Below are 14,737 nucleotides of genomic sequence, written 5' to 3'. Positions count from 1 at the left end.
GACTTATACCAACAAAACAAAAGCATTTTGGGTTTTATTTTTATTTTATTTATTGAATTATAATCTGAGATAGCCCCACAATCAAACACTAGCTGTATGCCAAATCATAAATGGTTTACATGTTTGTCACAGAAATCTTTCCAGGGTGAAAAAGCATTTACATGAATGCTCCATTAAAGACTGATGATGTGTTTCACGCAGGGTAGCAAAGGTTTTAATGCAGGTTTCACAGCCTGACACCTCAGAGAGTGAGCGAAGTCAGATCCTCACCGCTATCCTTTTAACTGCACACAGTGTCGGCTCATTTAGACTGGAAGAACCTACACAATACATCCACAAATGGATGTATAGGAGATATAGCTAACTGTAATTAACACCCCAGAGATGGTTGTGCAAGAACGGATTCTGTCAATCACAGTGTTGAGGCATCCTCGTGGTTTTATGATAATACATGTTACCCTGTGGCAGGAGTGTATACACATATGGCTAAAATGTTGAAGAGAAATCCAGGAAGATGGCCAATAAGCTTAGTGTTTGCCTGGAGCTGGCGTTGCAGCTAAGCCAGCAGTGGAAACCCTCCATGAACCGGCAAACTGCTCTGCTGGAACGACTTACAGTACAAACTGAAATTAGACATCTGCGCTTCAGCTTTCAGTTTTGATGGTAATGTCCTCTCACACTGTGCCTCCTCATCCACCCTCTTATTTTTTAATCTGTTTCTTCTTCTTCATGGTCTCTTTTTTCACACATCTTTCCTCTACCTTCTCCCCCCTCTCTGTGACTCTCTTCTCGTCTGTCACTCAGGCTCAGGCTTACAAAATTGTCTTGTCCACAGAGAGCAAAAACAGCTTTCCTCATCCCACGTCTCCCTGCTTCTTTGTCTCTTTTTTTCTCCTCGGGTTGTGGATACAGTGTGTAACTGCCCGTCTCTGTGTTTCCTCTGGTTCCCACAGCATGACAGCCAGTGGAGTCCCTCGTCCTGTTCACTGTGTACTTGCTCCAGGGGGAGTGTGTCCTGCAGCACCGGTCCCTGCCCCGCTCTCAGCTGTCCTGTGGATCAGAGCCCATTCACCCCAGCTGGAGAGTGCTGTCCCAAGTGTGGCCGCAGTGGAGGTGAGGACTCTGCAGCCTCTGTTTCTGACCGACTGTACATGTAGCTACACCTGAGAATAAGAGCCACCATCTGTTTATTTCAGTGAACCAAATGAGCCATAGGGATTTGCTTGTTCTTTAGCTGATTTCCTGAAAGTTTGGATTGAAACCTCGCTGCAGAGTTTCAGGTGCTGACTCTTAAACCTCAGATGTCAGTGTTTTCTTTGATGTATACATTTCACAACTGGCCTTGTTTGAAACATGCTCTGGTTGTGTAGCTATTACCAAAACTAAAAGCCTGAAAGTTTACGTTCATAGATTAGTTTAGTTTCAAGTCTCTGCCCAGAAGAATGGAAACCAAATGTTTGTACAAATGCGTTTTAGTGAGAATGGACATTGCAGAGGAATTTTCTCCACTCACACATAAAAAACTACTATTTGTCAGTGGTGCTCTGCTTCATCATCATATGAATAGTGCCACACATTCAGATGGGGAGAGACCTCAGGCTGCTGCTGCTGACTAACAGCGACTTCATGTCAGTTATATTCCAGTGCCTTTGACACAGGCGCTTTTACTGTAGCTGGAGCTCTCCCTTGCTACTTGGTTGCTGTTTGAAGAAAGGCATACGAGTAAACAAAACATCTCACAAATACACTGTATAGTGCAAAACAGTGACACACAAAACAAAGACACAGAAAACTGGCACACACATACATGCACTGAGCCGCACACACCTTAAAGTCGGGCTCAGGCTACAGGTGATTTAACCCTGATTCAGACCCCCCCAGGTTATGACAACCTCAATCATATCCTGCAGGGTGGGATGTGCCATTATTTTCAAATCTTGTAGTGTGAGCATGTCGTCGCTCTGCGTCCTCCTCAACTGTGAGTTTTCTTGTGTTGTTAATGTTATTTTCTAGTTTTCTTGTAACCCGATTTCAGAAGTCTCAGCCTGAGAGTTCAACCACTCCAGTCTGTTTTTGAGCAGGTTTTTTTTTTCTTTTTTTCTTCTTTTCGTAAAGATTTTGAGTGAAATTCTCCTTTCATCAAACTTAGATCAGGCAACGACCAAGGCTGGGGACAACAACATTGGTGACTCAGAACTGAAGGGCTTCCTTTGGTTGCATTATTTTCCAAAAAGATACATGTTTTATCATTTTTATGAAAACATGTTTATTTAATTGAGTCCAAAGGTTTATTCTCATGCCCATCCACACAGAAATGCAATAAAAATGCAAAGGTTCCCGAAGGCAATTCTCAGTCAGGTGTGCTTTTCATACAGATGCATGAAGGATGTTTTCAGGGTTGTTGTGACAAATTATACCATGGTAACATATACTCCCATTTATTTATGTGTGGGTGTGTACTATGTTACTGCTACTGGACATTAATTATAGCTTGTTGTGACTTGTCATAACACCATTGTGAGGTGATCTTGTCGCCATTTTCCACATACAATTCTGCAGTATCTCCCCTGGTAGGAGATCCCCTGTGAGCTTCGACCTTGCTTTTTGTGCAGCATCTTCACCTCTATCAGACAGGATGTTGATGTGACAAACCCTGGGGTTTTTAGAGTACACAGGGCGGCCGGAGCGGAGCTGAAAGGTTAATCTGGGCTCTAATGATGTCTGGGAGCTGCTATGATGCATCACAGCGGTTAGCAGCTAATTAGTGACTGCTTTATTTTATTTTTTTTCTCCTGACTGTAAATCAATGAGCGTTCGGGCAAACAATGCTCCAACAGTCAGCTCATTATCTGACACCCATTCTGACTGTTTACTCATTCTGTGTTTGTCTGTGTGTGTGTGTGTGTGTGTCAGAGTCTTGCTCCTGGCAGGGCGTTGTGTACAGGGATGGGGAGGAGTGGAAGGCCAGCCTCTGTTCCAGATGTGTCTGCAGCAATGGGGAAGTCCAGTGTTCGGTGGCAGAGTGTCAGCAAGTGGCCTGCAAACCGGTGAGTTTCCAGAAACATCGATACACACTTGAAAATGTTTTCACCTTCTGTGCCAGTTACAGAACAATTGATCTGATCTCAGTTGAGTTAAATAAAATTCACAGTCACAGATGAAGACTATCAATTTCATGTGATATATAATTGATTATGTATCTTTCACCTAAAAGCCTGTTCTTAGAATGGGAATAGAAACCATCATTGTAAAAATACTGTGCACAGATGACCTTATTTTCTGTTCCACTGCGTCCCTTATGGGTGGCTTTACTGCTGCATAGCTCTGAGCAACGTTTCATAAATACAGAACCAGCATTATATATTATAATTAAATGAAGCACATTATAATAAATCCACGGAGGGTCAGCGTGGCTCCCGCAGGAGTGTGACTGAAGGGAACAGCACCAGCCAACAGAACGGCCTGCAGGAGAAAAATGAGCTCACATTTGTCACAACCCTCTCGGGAGAAAAAATATCATCATGTCTGTGCTGTAAATAACCAGCTAGACTGGTAATACTCAGCTGATTAGTCAATTAGTCTGCAACTGTTTTGTAACTATTCGGCCAAATATTCTTTGTGTTCCTGCTTCATTTACTTCCCTTGTTGAACAGTAAATGAAATATGTTTAGATTTAGTTTTTTTGTGTGTGTCTGTTTTGATTGGATAGAACAATCAATTCTGGGACATTGTTTTCCACTGTTTGTGTTGTTCCAACGGAATAAATTATTAAAGGTCCCATATTTTATACTTCTCTTTTATTTGAAGTGTTGATATCCATAAGAAGATATATTTGTGAAACCGGAGAAACCAAATCCTGCAGGGTTGGATGGTGGGTCCAGGTGGGCGGGGCTGGGGGCATGGCTTAGAGCCCTGACTGCTTTGTTGTGACATCACAAAGTTCCAAAAGTCCTGACGGCTGGTTTTAAGGCTCAGTTTCTGAATACAGGCTGTGTGCATTTCTCTGTGGACTGAGGCTTTGATACTTTCACAGTGTTAATATAAAACCTAGACCTGCTTTATAATCAAAAAACACATGGACATCTACTTTTATACTACATGGGACCTTTAATCAATGAAGTTGGAAAATAATTGTCAGAGTAATTGATAATGAAGATGATCATAATTGCAGCCATGCCTGCATCTTGATAATTAGAGGCTGCCCACGCTTCAAAGAGTCCGCTGGGTTTTGCTGATGATGGAATCAGAGCTGGAAACACACTCCCTCCCATACAGAGAATACAGAGAAGCTGTGTGCTGTCATTGCCCAAGAGATACCTCCAGTATTTTTTCTGTTTTTACTGTTTTGGTATTTTTCTTTCCTACACAGGTTAAATAAACAAGACATAATGTGTGTGAGAAAGACAGGTTTGGAGTGTGTTTGCTGGAAGGTGTGTTTCACAGCAGTACACCAGTGATTTCCCTGTTTCCAGACTGTGTGCTAAGCTAGGTCAGACACCTTTCTTTGTGCTGGAGGCACAGAGATGAAACTGATATGGATCTTATCCAACTCTGGCTACGATTGTTTTTGCCAAAGTGTCAGGCTGTCTAACAGTATTGTCACAGTGTTGTAACAGAATTATATTATACTAGAGAAGAAGCAAGTAGATTTGTGCTGTTTTATTATTTTAGGCCATCTGTATCTTCTCCCTCTCTCTCTCTCTCTCTCTCTCTCTCTCTCAAACACACAAACACACACACCTGCTCTGACAGTTTTTTCCCTCCCTCCTCTCAGCATGAGAACTTGGTGATTCAGCCAGGCCAGTGCTGTCCTCAGTGTGTATCCAACCCCTGTCTGTCTGCTGGGAAACAGTACCAGGTAGGCAACCTGTGTGTGTGTGTGTGTGTGTGTGTGTGTGTGTGTTCATTCGAGTTGAAAGAGTGTGTATTTGCACCTGTTATTGTATAGGTTTGTGTATAAATCCTCTGTGTTGCAAAGTCTTTGTTAGAGCCATTGTGCGTGAGTATTACTGTGTTCATAAAAATCGTGTTTGTGTGTGTGTATTTGTGGGTTTTATGTGTGTTTCGTAGGTGGCTGATGACAGCTCATAAATCTGTACTTAAGTGACCAGGCACATTTTAAACCATATTTTTTTGTTTTTTTACACAATCTATTCGAATATTTTTGTGATGACAGGGATACTCCTACTTGCGTGTGTGTGTGCGTACGTACATGGAAGTGTGTGTTTGTGTTTTGATTCTGAGATGAAAGCAGTCCAAGCTCTCCTCTCCTCGTCCCTCCTCATCTTTTTCTCCAGCCTCAGTTTGCATCACCTCGTCCGTCCTGCTCTTGCTTCCTCCTGCTGTGTTTACACTACACACTGCCTCCTCCTCTCTCTCACTGCCAAGTCCTACTTTGATCAAAGAGTGTCCCATTCTGTCTAATGTGCGATTGAATCTTCCAAGACACACACGCAAGCCAACGCACACACACTCATTCATGTTTACGTCGTCACGACTTCAGATGTGTGTTTTTTTCTCTTCAGGGTATTGGGAAGTGTCATGGACGTCTCACTTTGTGATTTATTAAAGAGAATGAATTATGTCCCTATGCTTCTGGTCCCAGATATAAAACCTTAGTCTTTCCACAGTGCACACATGCAAACACTCACACAGTAGTGTGTGTGTGTGTGTGTGTGTAAATGGGTGTTCAGTGTAAATGGACACAAGTATTCAATCAGCATTTCAGCAGATTAACCAGGTTAAACCAGGTAAAGGTTGGTCTTACATCATTTTAGTATGTTGAAGAAGGAATTTTGAGGAATTATAGGCCTACCTAAAATATTAACATGTTTGAGAAAAACAAAGTGAAGTTGTGTAACACTGCTTTTCTACATAGTTGTGTGTGATTGACAGTCTGCGCCACATATAGCGACCTGCCTGACAGTCAGGATAGAGTACGGACCAGGTCCACCTTCGCGTCCAAATATTGTTTCTTCTGGTTTCAAAAAACAAGATGGCGACAGCGAAATTCCAAACCCGAGGCTTCAAAACGGCAGTTAGTGAAGCCGTTGGTGACGTAATGGTGGGTTGCCGCCACTTTAACAAAAGAAACACCAGTAACCAGAAATGAGACTTTAGTCAAAGCATAGACTGTATATAAAAATGGACATCAACGCCGGCTCCGGAAAATGAAGCCAATGCGGAAGTGCCTTAAACCTGCATTCTATCGAAAGACCATCAGGGGGCGACACCACTGGTTGCAAACAGAAGTCCAATTGTATGGAAGTCTATGAGAAAATGACCCTACTTCTCACTTGGTTTATGACCCCAGTAAACATTTTCATAACGAGTTTATGGTCTCAATCGCTAGTTTCAAGTCTTCTTCAATACAACATGATGTTCATTTTTAAAATTATAGTCCCATTTAATTTAAAATAGACGATAAAGTAGGGTATGCATTGGGGCGTGGCTAAAGGATGATTGACACATTGTGGCTTGTCAATCTAGAGCAGTCCCTTTTAACTATTAACTATTAAAAGTACTTTAACATTTTGTAATAAAGTTTACCTCGATTTATGGAAAATGACTTCAGATTCAGCAGCGCTGCGTAGCCGAAAGATTGATGCCGCTGTCAGGTCGACAGTTTAGGTGGGCGTGGATAGTGACCTCGGCTCTCAGGTCAGCCCCACCCCTTGGTGGCCAAATTGCAAACTCGAGGCTTCAAAATGGCAATTCGCAAACCAAGGGGTGACGTCACAGTGGGTTGCCACCTGAGTCAAAGTCAAAGTCAGCTTTATTGTCAATTATGCTACACATACAGGACATACAGCACAATTGAAATTTCACGACCCACGGTGCAAATAAAAAATATAAAGATATAAATATAAAATATAAATGTAATGTAAACAAACTTCTTACAAAAGGACAGTGCCATGTAGTGCAATAATATAGTGCAGTGATACAGTCCATAAATAATCATGACAGTACATTTACGCTTACAGGAGCACAGCAATAAGTCCTGTTAAGAAATAAAGGGTTTCTGTCTACTGAAACGCTATAGGGCTTTTAATTTGAAACGATTACAGGAAGTGGTGAATTTGTGTTAAAACGTAAAGCAGGAACTTCAACATGACGGAATGGGTGGAACGGGAGCAACTGAAGTTGAAAATGAGGCCTCCTATTAAAATATGTTATGACCAATTTTATATATCAAACGGAGGGAGTTAGAAAAGAAAGACCTGACTCTAATAAAGACCTGTAACCTTCTGCAGTTGAGGTAAATAACATTTCTCGGTTACTTTTTGAGGAAAAACAGTGAGCTAGTTGAAAACTGTTGTGGCCCCCAGTCGAGGCTGTATGAGAGACAAAATAAGAAAGATATTCTGTCTCTTCTAACCTTCTCTCCGAATGATCATTTTATATGTAAATGTAGCCGAAAACACAGCACAATCGTGGCCTTTAATTTATGTGCTTGGTAATTTTGTCAGACGACATCTTGGTTATTAAATCAGGATTTTAGAAGCAGCTTGGAAATGGCTCGGATGTTAACACTTCGTTAATGGGCTGCGCTTCAGTTACTATTTCATGCTTGTTCTGCCGTCTGACAGGAGAAATTCAGCTGAATTACAATACTGTATATATAAGCACCATATGTTTTTAGTCTTCCTGGCTTTAGTGCAGAAATTTTGAATGTAGAAATCCACATTAGTCCAACACTTGGCTGTAACTTGTGATAATTATCCGCTTTACTTGGAAATAATGAAGTAATCTGCAACCTCCAGACTTACGTGAATTATTAATTGAGCATTTGAGTCTGAAATTTTGCAAAAATCTATATGTATGAATTTTGCTATATTGCTATATTTTGTTGTGTAAATGTGTGTAAAAAAAGTGAATGTGTGTGAATCTATTTATCAAAGATTTAGGCTACGTACACATTAAAAAGCTGTTGGTTCAGACCCATTTAGATCAGGTGGCAACCAAGCTTTTATAGTCCTCTGAGCTGTGGTTCATTATAAGTCACTCATGTTTTCATTCACATGTAGAGGAACATGTACAAAGTGCTATACATGGTTTTGATCTCTGATAAATGGCTGTAATAAATGTTATATCAGTATTAAAAAGTGTCTGCTTGTGAAATAATGAAATAATTTGCATGTTCCAGGCTCAATATTTAACTAAGTAGTTAAAATTGAAAGAGGGTGGAAGTTAGAATTTAACCTGACATCTACAGGAGGATGACTCCAAATTTAAACAGATTATTTATTGAAGGCGTGAGAGTGCACGAGATGAGAACTTTATAAATATGCTGTGTTGCCCTTTTTTGAGTCCCATCACCACCCAGTTAGCACTGCTTTTATGATTTTAAGATCAAAAGATGTCTAAACATCAAGGTGAAAACTGGACTCAGTTTGTTTGAAAAGTGAAAAGTTGAGGTAGAGGTCTAGACTACATATAACTGTCAATTCAACAGTCTCAGTAGCAGCAGTTCAGTATTTGAATTTGTAGTTAACACACTGAAATCTAGTTATTCATAGGTTCTTTATTTTACACTTTTCCTAAATTTTATTTGAAGTGTTGATCTCCATAAGAAGATATATTTGTGATTTTAAGAACCAAAACCCATCTCAATGTAGTTTTACATCTCCTCTCTCAGGCTTCTTTCTGGAGCTCTAGTAACGACAGGTCAGTCAGCCAATCAGAAGAGAGGATCTGAGCGTCTCCTCTGATTGGCTCAGTATCTGAATACAGGCTGTGTGCATTTCTCTGTGGACTGAACTATTTGATACTTTCACAGTATTAATATAGAACCTAGACCTGCTTTATAATCAAAAAACACATGGTGATCGACCTTTATATTATATGGGACCTTTAAATTCTGCTTAAACAGCAGTGAATACGTCTTAAAAAATACATTTTAAACCAAACTTAACCACCTTTTATCTAAAACATTAAAACTAGCAATTCACCAAAACCACTAAATTACCAAGAGAACACTTAATGGTCACAGAAGCACCTGTTCTCTGCAGCTGTTCCAGTGTAATCACAGCTGAAACCTGGCTTTCAGTCAGTCGTTGTGCTTTAAACGGTGGCTCTGTTTATTGATTTGACACAAAGCTGTATAAACCTGAGTCCAGCATGTTGTCCTCTGTTCTAAAAGAAAGCCTTTCAAAAGAAGTGAAAACAAATAAGGAATGTACAATCAATTATTTTCACTATTGATACAATTCTGAGTATTTCCAGTAAGTTAGAAATACATAAAAATATATATAAACCTGTTACTTTTTAGATGATATAAGCTTCAAATAATTAATTTATTTGATAAAGTACCTTTACAATTGGTTATCAGAGGTGTCATATATTATCTGTCTCTCCAGATGACTTATCCATTTATTTATTTATTAACTAATTTGTGCTGTCCTGTTTGAAAAGTTTTGAACTCAAGGGGAATGATGCTGATGTCTGAGCACTGCTATTTGCTACTGACAACAAAGTCTGTGTGTGTGTTTGTGCGTGTATTTGTATGCTGTTCACACTGCCTACTCTGAATCCCCACCTGCAAAAGAAGACACTCATTGGATTCAAATGAGCTTTCAGTTTCCTAAACACAGCCTGTGATTCACTGTTTATAAGAGAGAGAGAGTGTGTGTGTGTGTGTGTGTGTGTGTGTGTAGCTTGGAGATGGTCTTAATGTGTATCTGTGTGTATCTTGGCAGCATGGTGAGCAGTGGCAGAAGAACGCCTGCAGCACATGTGTGTGCGACCAGGGCCAGTCTAAATGCCACGCACACACCTGTCGGCCCATCACCTGTGACAAGGTGGGTCCCCTCTCTCTCCCTCTCTCTCTCTCTCTCCCTCACACACACACACTCACTCACAAACTCTGACATTCAGTTTTATCCAGAATTCACCTCATACATTTGTCTCTGTGTTGAAACTCTAATGGATGCAGAGACGTTTAACTATGCAACACCTCATAGAAATGTCTTCTGTTCTCTTTCTGACAGTCTCTCTCACACACACACACACACACACACACACACACACACACACACACACACACACACACACACTTGTACTTATATTTTTGTGAGGACACCCATTAACATAATGCATTCTCTAGCCCCTTACCCTAACTTTAACCATCATAACTATCCTCAGTCCTTACCCTGACCTGAACCTAATTCTAACCTGAACCCTCAAACCAACTCTGCAACTCAAACGGGTCCCCACAAAGATAGAAGTGCAAGTACACACACACACACACAAACACCCACACAAGCTGACATTTAATTGTTAATTGTATGCAAATTCCAGCTTTCAGCTTCCATTCTGTGCAGGAATTCGTTAGTGGAGTCACAGAGGACCAACAATACACAATCCGGACGCACAATACAAGATTAAATAGACGTACAGACAGTACGTAATAAAAGCACAACTGACAAGTAAAATAAAAGCCTTAAAATAGACGACTAAATATATTAAACAAAGTCTTAGTGCAGCTAAAGTGCAGTTATAGTGACAAACAGAAAAGAAAATTGCAGTGTGGATTGTTAAACAATTCTATATAAAAGAAAAGTTTTAAACTGGCAAAAGTTGGGGCACATTTTTCAGTGGAGGAGCGAAGTGCAGCCTCACTGTGTCTGGTTCTGACCAGAGGCAACCAGCTGAATGAAGATGTAAGGGCCTTACTAAGTTTATATTCTTTAAGCATCTCAAAAATGTATTTTAGCCCTAAGCCACTAAGTAACTAGCAGCAGCACTTTAAAACTTTATTCTATACTGAGCTGGAAGCGAGTGTAAACCTTTAGAGGAGTGGAAGTGCTGCAGTTGTTAATATGCTTTTTGGGCAGGAACCATTTCAGTTGTCCACCCTGGCTGAACCCAAGGCATGAATGAGTTTCTGTAAATCATGCATCGACAAAACCATAAACCAATAACCACACTGCAGTTCTACCAAACATTATTTAAAGGGATATTTATTTATTAAATAAATTATTTGGGTGGGTTTGTGTGAGGTAGTCATGTATAGTCAGTGTGTTACCTGCAGTAGATTCAGATCAGCATGCTGCCGGTTCAGAGAGGCAGCAGGGAGCACCGGAACAGAAGCTGAGTGATATGCTATTGTGTTCAGGGTCAGCAGAGAAAACGTGTTTTTGACAATTAAAAAAGATGCCCAACGTAACAATTCAATATCTGTTTCAGTGTGTGTTCAGTAACAAACTGACTGTGCCTGACCACCTCACACAACCCCACGTCAAATAACCAGAACTATGACTTTAAATGCAAGTAAGAAGTGCATTTGCTGGGGACTATTTTAAGTGGTGGATTAATACATTATACATTGTTATGTTATATGTCAGCCCTGCCCAGGGTGTACCCTGCCCTCGCCCAATGTCAGCTGGGATTGGCTCCAGCCCCCCCGACAACCATATAAGAATAAGTGGTATGGATAATTGATAGGTGGATTAATACACATTTGGTGCAACAATGGAGCAAAGAGTTAAAGCGGAAGAAAATAAAAAATATTACCAAACTACTTTTAGAGAAGACAAACATTTCCCATTAATCGATACAAATCAGTTAATCTCAGATCTGTGTTCCACCACGAGAGGAAATTCTGTTTGCAGGAAGGAAGCATAAAAACAAGAAAAACACATTAAAACAACAGAAGTCGTTAAAGTGATCTAACACGGTGTACAATAAAGATTTGTTGTGTTTAAAAAGCTGTCCAGGGACGTGAGAGAAAGTTTATGGTTTATTTGAAAAATGGTGTTTATTGCTGATGAAATAAACACACAACTGAATCTGCTGCACCAAATTTTCAGACACCTCATTAAGACACAAGCATGAATGTAAAATAATGAAGATGAAATCTGCTTTAATCCTGATTCCAGTGCTGTAGAGTATAAAACACCCTCACATTATTTCTGTTATATACAAAGCAACCAGAAGCATCAAGTTCAGGCCTTATGTGTTGTTATAAAAGCTATAAAGAGGAAACTCTGGGGTTTGGGGAAATGCCTATCAGGCTGTGAAGCCAGTGGAAGCACTTTGCTCTTTCACTCAAAGTCTCCATATCTTTTTTAAACTTTAACTAAAACTTAAAGGAAAAATATTCTTAGCTTTGATTTCAGCCCAGCTGAGGATGTTTTAACGGCCCATTCCCTCCTCTGATGACAGCAAAAAAAAAAAAATTCAGCACTGCAAAGAGAGGATCCCAATGGGCTCAAACCCTCCACTCTGAAATAAGCATAGCTGGCTCATAACTACCTGCTCTGTTCTGTTGGTAAATGCAGCCGATTGAGTGAGTTGTGACATGATTTGGACAGACTTTGACTACACTGCCTGAACTTTGAGTTTCCTTCAGTAACGTGAACTGTCTCCAGGAGATACAGAGGCTCTCAAATCCTCAGCAGTGGAAGAGTTACATCTGCAGCATCAGTGAATCTGCGTCTCTCAGCACTTTCAAATTAAGTTGTAAGAACTATCTGCTGGTCCAAACTGCTTGGTGTGTTTTCCCTTAATGATGCAACTCTCTCCTCCATCCTCTTATCTCTCCTCTGCTGAAACACACATACACACACACACACACACACAAAAAAAACCCCCAGAATTTCTATAAGCTCCTTGGGTTTTCTTTGTCTTGTCTCACAGCTCAGTTTCTACTCCTTCACTCTCATCATCTATACTGAGCATGAAAACAAAACCTTAACTCACTGTACTGCTTCCTTTGCAGGGTCAGACCAAAGTGAAACGTGCTGGTCAGTGCTGTGATGAATGTGCTGCTGCCAAGGGAAGCTGCCTATATGAGGGTGCGGTGCGTTACCATGGAGACATGTGGAACGGCACTGGCTGCGAGTTCTGTAGCTGCAACCGGGGTCAGGTTCTCTGTCGGAGGGCTGAGTGTGGCCGGGTCGAATGCCCACAGGTGAGCCCCAAAGAAAAAATTAAAGGTCATTAGAATCCAAGAGGTAAAACTGGCCTCATGCCTGAAAACTGCAGATGTGAAGTGTACACACATCCTCAGGGCTGAGCCAGGAAAAGAAAATTTGGTTTGTTGAATTGTGGAGGGCTGAGCCAGAAAGCTGCAGGTTATGAATGCAAGTAAAAAATAGGTGATATTCAGACATGACAGACTGTGTAAAAAAAATTCAACCTCCTCATTCATTTCAATGAAGCCACCGCAGGGGTCCTGGTGGAGAGGCTGGGCAAAAAAAAAAAAAAAAAAAGCAAGTTCGTCTGGCAGAAAAGTTCAAGAAAAAGTAGTTAACTTTGTAAAATATTTTTCCAGACTCTTAAAACTCTTTCTCATAGTATTGTAAAATATTGTGCAGTGTGCTGGCGTTTGATAAGCCGTCAAACCAACATGTTGTCCAACCTAATGGATCAGCTGTGCCTAACCTTGGATACAACCCTCAGGAGCGTACCAGCGGGAGGCGTACCAGACCTTTGTTGTCATGGTAACAATAATTAACAAGAAGTTAAGATTGTGGAATAGTCACGGTTTGCTTTGGTTTAGGCACAGAAACAAGTTCATCAAGATCATTGTTTGTACTTAAGGTTATAGGACCCTCATTGTCATAGTTACAATGACTGAAGGTTGTCGATTCAAGTCACAATATTGACTATTGGTCTAATTATTACATGGGAAGGGGGCAGCTCATCCATCCACCCCAACCTCCTACTAATGTGGTGTGGGACAAAAACTGTTTTAGTCTCCATAGCTAGTGTCCTCCGTCATGACAGCTGTGTGGGGTTAAAACTGTGGGTGGTAATAAACTACTTGAGCAGAGGTCGTTTTTTTTTTCTACTCATGGATGTATTTTTCAGACTGACACATGCTTATGCTGATGCTTTATGAAAAAAAGGAGTTAAAATAGAATTAAGTTATTATTATAAAGCCAATGACTAAAAACAGTAATGGAAAAAAAACATCAGTCTAGACAGAGTAAGTTGTCTCTGTTTGCTAATTAGCCTAGCTGGCATATGCTAGATTGCTAGCGTGCTAGTTCTCTAAAAGCCCTCATCAGCCTGATGATATAAAAAACCAAACTTATCATTTACATTATTATGTCATGTTTTGATTCTGCCTCTGCCAATCAGTTATGTTTCACAAAACTTTGGTTCAACATTAAGCTGCACTTCATTGTAAAGTTAGTGAGTGTCTTGGTCGTATGTGTCTAACTCACACAGTGTTCCCACTAATGTTGACCTTGAGTAACTGTGAAAGGTATTTTTATGATCTTATCCTTTGCAGCATCATTGTTGGTTCCTCTAAGACCATTTCAGACTACATGAGCTGGCTTTTCCTGCCAGACCCCACCTGTTTATCCCTGTCCACCCTAGTTCTCAAACTCTCGCTACCCAAAATGCAGCATGTCAGCACCCAGAAATCCCATTTCCTGGCCTTCAAATGGGCCACTAAAACGTTAATCGAGGTTGTCACCATCTTCATTGGTATTTAGGAGGAAATCCAGGTTGGATGGAGTTGGAAGAGGGGTGATCATTTCAGGTTATAGGGTTGGCTGCTTTCATCACCAATAATTCACTCAGTCAAGATGAAGTAAATTGAAAGACAAATGAAACCCAAATGATCTATGTGGAAACCTGCACTACAACGTCAGCATTAGACCCTGTCAGTGGACTCAAAACATGTGACTATAATTCCACTAAACCTACACCAAGCTGACATCACCCCTACAGCACTTTCCTTGAATGCAACTCTCAACACAGAAACGCCCTCAGATGTATA

At 40.6% G+C, this 14,737-nt stretch overlaps 1 protein-coding gene and 1 long non-coding RNA gene across 3 annotated transcripts in view; one reads left to right on the top strand and one right to left on the bottom strand.

Annotated features, from left to right (window-relative positions):
* fras1 (Fraser extracellular matrix complex subunit 1) overlaps window positions 1–14,737 on the top strand; it is a 245,665-nt gene that overhangs the window by 78,758 nt on the left and 152,170 nt on the right. For both annotated transcript variants that reach the window (XM_071483970.1, XM_071483969.1), the window contains exons 5-9: window positions 954–1,113; window positions 2,914–3,047; window positions 4,775–4,858; window positions 9,699–9,800; window positions 12,722–12,913. In XM_071483970.1, the coding sequence (XP_071340071.1) occupies window positions 954–1,113; window positions 2,914–3,047; window positions 4,775–4,858; window positions 9,699–9,800; window positions 12,722–12,913 (672 nt within the window). The remainder of the gene's footprint in view (window positions 1–953; window positions 1,114–2,913; window positions 3,048–4,774; window positions 4,859–9,698; window positions 9,801–12,721; window positions 12,914–14,737) is intronic.
* Window positions 1–14,737, bottom strand: part of LOC139624680 (uncharacterized) — a 146,048-nt gene that overhangs the window by 121,902 nt on the left and 9,409 nt on the right. The window lies entirely within an intron of this gene.

The sequence above is a fragment of the Trachinotus anak genome, unplaced genomic scaffold, assembly GCF_046630095.1.
Source record: "Trachinotus anak isolate AG129_WGS33_773 ecotype Australia unplaced genomic scaffold, CSIRO_AGI_Tana_v1 ptg000008l, whole genome shotgun sequence".
Classification (NCBI taxonomy): Eukaryota; Metazoa; Chordata; class Actinopteri; order Carangiformes; family Carangidae; genus Trachinotus; species Trachinotus anak.
This window is presented reverse-complemented; position numbering and strand designations above follow the sequence as displayed.